The sequence below is a fragment of the Colletotrichum truncatum genome (genome assembly GCF_014235925.2).
Source record: "Colletotrichum truncatum strain CMES1059 chromosome Unknown Contig_0004, whole genome shotgun sequence".
NCBI classification, from domain to species: Eukaryota; Fungi; Ascomycota; class Sordariomycetes; order Glomerellales; family Glomerellaceae; genus Colletotrichum; species Colletotrichum truncatum.
This window is the reverse complement of record NW_027222401.1, coordinates 2,196,023-2,199,201: the sequence shown is the minus strand read 5'-3', so window position 1 is coordinate 2,199,201 and position 3,179 is coordinate 2,196,023. Positions and strand designations below refer to the sequence as shown.

Sequence of the window (3,179 nt, the reverse complement as noted above, 5' to 3'; positions counted from 1 at the left end):
GTACCCGTAAACTAACCTAAAAGCTTCCCTTATTCGGTCATTACCCAAAGTTCCCTCGGTGGTGGCTGCCATGCGATTCCGGATTGCCACGCCCTTGGCAGGGTCCAGATGCTGGCCCCTTAGCCTCAGCTTCAACATCGTCACGCGTCTTGGGGTTGTCGTCAACCCTGCAGAGCACCGGCAGGTCGTAACGACCCAGTCACCTGCGCGATGACAGCCAGTTTCAGGATCAGTCTTTGAGGGGACGCTTTAAGTTAACTGGGGCCAACGGCCTGTATCTTTAAGGGACCTAAAAAGACTTAGAGATATAACGTCTGGACATCGTCCCTCACTCTCCAGAGTTTGCACCAACTTGCGCCCAACCGATCTGGCAACTCTTCGCAAACCATCCTCTAAACCGACCATCCTACTCACCCAACCGTAACAATGGCACCCGCCATGGCAGCCTCGTCTTTCAGCTCCGGCAGGCCATCGTTCCCCATGCCTCTTTCCCCTAGGGCCTTGAGGTCGCCCATGTCATTCAGCCAGGCTGAGATCCTGTCGCCCAAGACTTTGGCTAAGCAGGAACAAGACCTTTGTCTCCCAGGACAAGATAACCTGTACATCCACAAGCCCGACCAGGACTTCTGGGCCATTCGTTGCGCTGAATCTCTGGATGGTCTCATGCGGGCTTCTGGTTCCTACACACCTGCCCAGCGCGCCGCCCACCTCCAACTTCTCTCTGAGCTCATCATCCCGTCTCTGGGTCCCCGTCCCTCCAACGCTCCCACAAAACCCTTGTTGACGGCCGACGGCTCACCCTTTGAGCCGTCATGGAACATCACCGACTCTGGGTCCTCCTCCATCCGCTTCTCGTTCGAGCCTCTCGGCCGCCATGGCGGTACCAAGTCAGACCCCTTCGCCCAAAAGATGATTCCCGCTCTTCTTCCTGCCCTTCAGATGTTCGGTCATGGAGTCGACACGCGGTGGTTTGAGCAGTTCGCTTCTGCCCTCTTCCTCGACGAAGCCGAGTCAAAGATCGCTCTCCAGAGGCTAGGCCCAGGCCACCGCGCGCCTACCGCCTTCCTGGCATTCGATCTCGACGGCAGCAAGGCCGTCTTCAAGACCTACTTCTTTCCTGTTCTCAAGCACATCGCCACCGGCGCCTCTACTGAGTCAATCACTTTCAACACCATCCGCTCCCTCTCTCCCGGCGGTGAGCGTCTTGCGGCAGCCGCTGATGTCACGGAGGAATACTTCAAGAACGCTCCTTTCCCTATTCCCGTCGAAATGATCGCCCTGGACTGCATTGACCCTGCCGCTGGTGCCCGCGCCAAGGTCTACGCGCGTACAGAGTCTAACGCCTTCGACGTGGTCCGCCAAGTCGTCACCCTCGGAGGACAGATCAACGACGCGACCACCCTCAAGGGTCTTGAGGAGATGCGTAGCGTTTGGCATTTCCTCCACAACGAGCCGGAGCCGTATGCCGACGACTTCAACAAGGCGCCCAAGATGAGGGAGACCCTCCACAAGGGCATCTGCTACGGTTTCGAGCTCAAGCCGGGCTCCAAATGGCCCGAGGTCAAGTCATACGTGCCTCTGTGGCAGTATGCTGACAACGACACCGTTATCGCCGCCAACCTCGCCAAGGCCTTCCGCTCAAGGGGATGGCCTGTGGCTGAGCGGTACGAGAGCGACTTGCCCAAGTGCTTGTGAGTTTGCCCATTTCCCGCTGCTCTGTAATGTATACTGACTTGTCACTTCAGCCCCCGTTCGGACTTGTCCCGCGGTACCGGCACGCACTCTTACATCTCCTTTGCCTTCTCCGAGAAAAAGGGAGCTTATCTGACTATTTACTACTCCATCAAGCCCGCAGACTCGATGGTGGCTTTCTAATTATGCTTTCTTGTTTAGTGTCTTTGGTTGCACATTGTTTCTTGTTACATGGTTGAAAGTGGTTTTTTTCTTTTTTTTTTTTCTTTTTTTCTCTGCAAAGTTTAAAGATTCGCGATGCTTGCCCGGCATGAATTTTTGGGCACGATATCCCCAGCATCGCTCATTTGTAGTATTTACGGGTGCATCATGAATAACGGGTATAAATGGCGGAGGATCTGGACTCATTAGACGACAGATATGATATAAGATTGATAAATCGATAGTTAAACTAAGATTGGATATTCTTTCTCACTTCTCATATTCCTGCAAAACAAGATGCATCGCCGAAGCGACAGGGTAAGTCGAACACCTAGTATTGTCCAACGAAGGCAACATCTCAACCGAGTCATCCATCACCTGTAGAGAAGCAAGGGACGCCATGCCGGTCCTCTTGGGGCAAAACTCGGCCAGTCTCCAATGTTGTCACGCGCATTCCACGGCAGGGCGAGAATCCCGACAGAAAGGTTCGACATGACAGCTGACGACTTCACACCACAGACCTCCTTGGCGTCTCTGCCGTCCTCAACGGCCCTCATTCTCTACCCCTACTTTCGTTTCTAAGCGGGGTCATCACTCTAATTCCAACCACGGGGCGAAGAACAAAAGTCACAAAATCATCCCTCCTCACTTTGGTCTCTTCTCAGACATGTTTGGCAATTGGCCCCCGTCCAGGTCCCCCTGCCTCAACCTCAATCCAGACACGCAAAGACGGCTTTCATACCCCCATTACGACCGCGAAACAAACACACAACTCACACACACACACACACACACACACACACACACACTGAGCCGCGGGTCCAGACGCAACGTGGGACCTTGCCGTTTCCCGAGGCCAAAAAAAGTCTGGTTTCCAGATGTACGGCTCGTGCTCGTGCTCGCGGCCGTTTGAGGACTATTTTTTTTTTTTCTTTTTTACTTGTGAAACGGTTTTTGTTGACATCATCAGACGACGAGGCTTACGGCGGTGGAGCCGTAGCACCGTCTGCTGCTGCTGCTGCTGCTGCTGCTGCTGCTGTAGGGGGGACAGAACCCAGCGTGCTCAGATCCATATGTACAGCGGGGGGAGCCGTCGATCATTGCCAATGGTGGTGGTGTTGTTGTTGTTGTTGATGTTGTTTTTTGTTGCTGTTTGAGAGTAGTCTTTTTCGTATCTCGAGTCGCGGGATCTGCGATGGCTCGTTGTGTCCGAGGCCTTGTTGACGGGCCCCGTGAGTGTGGCGCATGGCATTTATTTTAAGCGCTTCGCAGCGCAGTTACTTTGG

At 54.0% G+C, this 3,179-nt stretch overlaps 1 protein-coding gene across 1 annotated transcript; it reads left to right on the top strand.

The window, feature by feature from the left end:
* Positions 1 to 426: 426 nt before the first annotated feature.
* Positions 427 to 1,875, top strand: CTRU02_207386 (tryptophan dimethylallyltransferase; the record flags this gene model as incomplete). Its single annotated transcript, XM_036719226.1, has 2 exons — positions 427 to 1,691; positions 1,746 to 1,875. 2 exons carry the CDS (start codon positions 427 to 429, stop codon positions 1,873 to 1,875), a joined length of 1,395 nt encoding a protein of 464 aa, XP_036588933.1.
* Between the last annotated feature and the right edge of the window lie 1,304 nt (positions 1,876 to 3,179).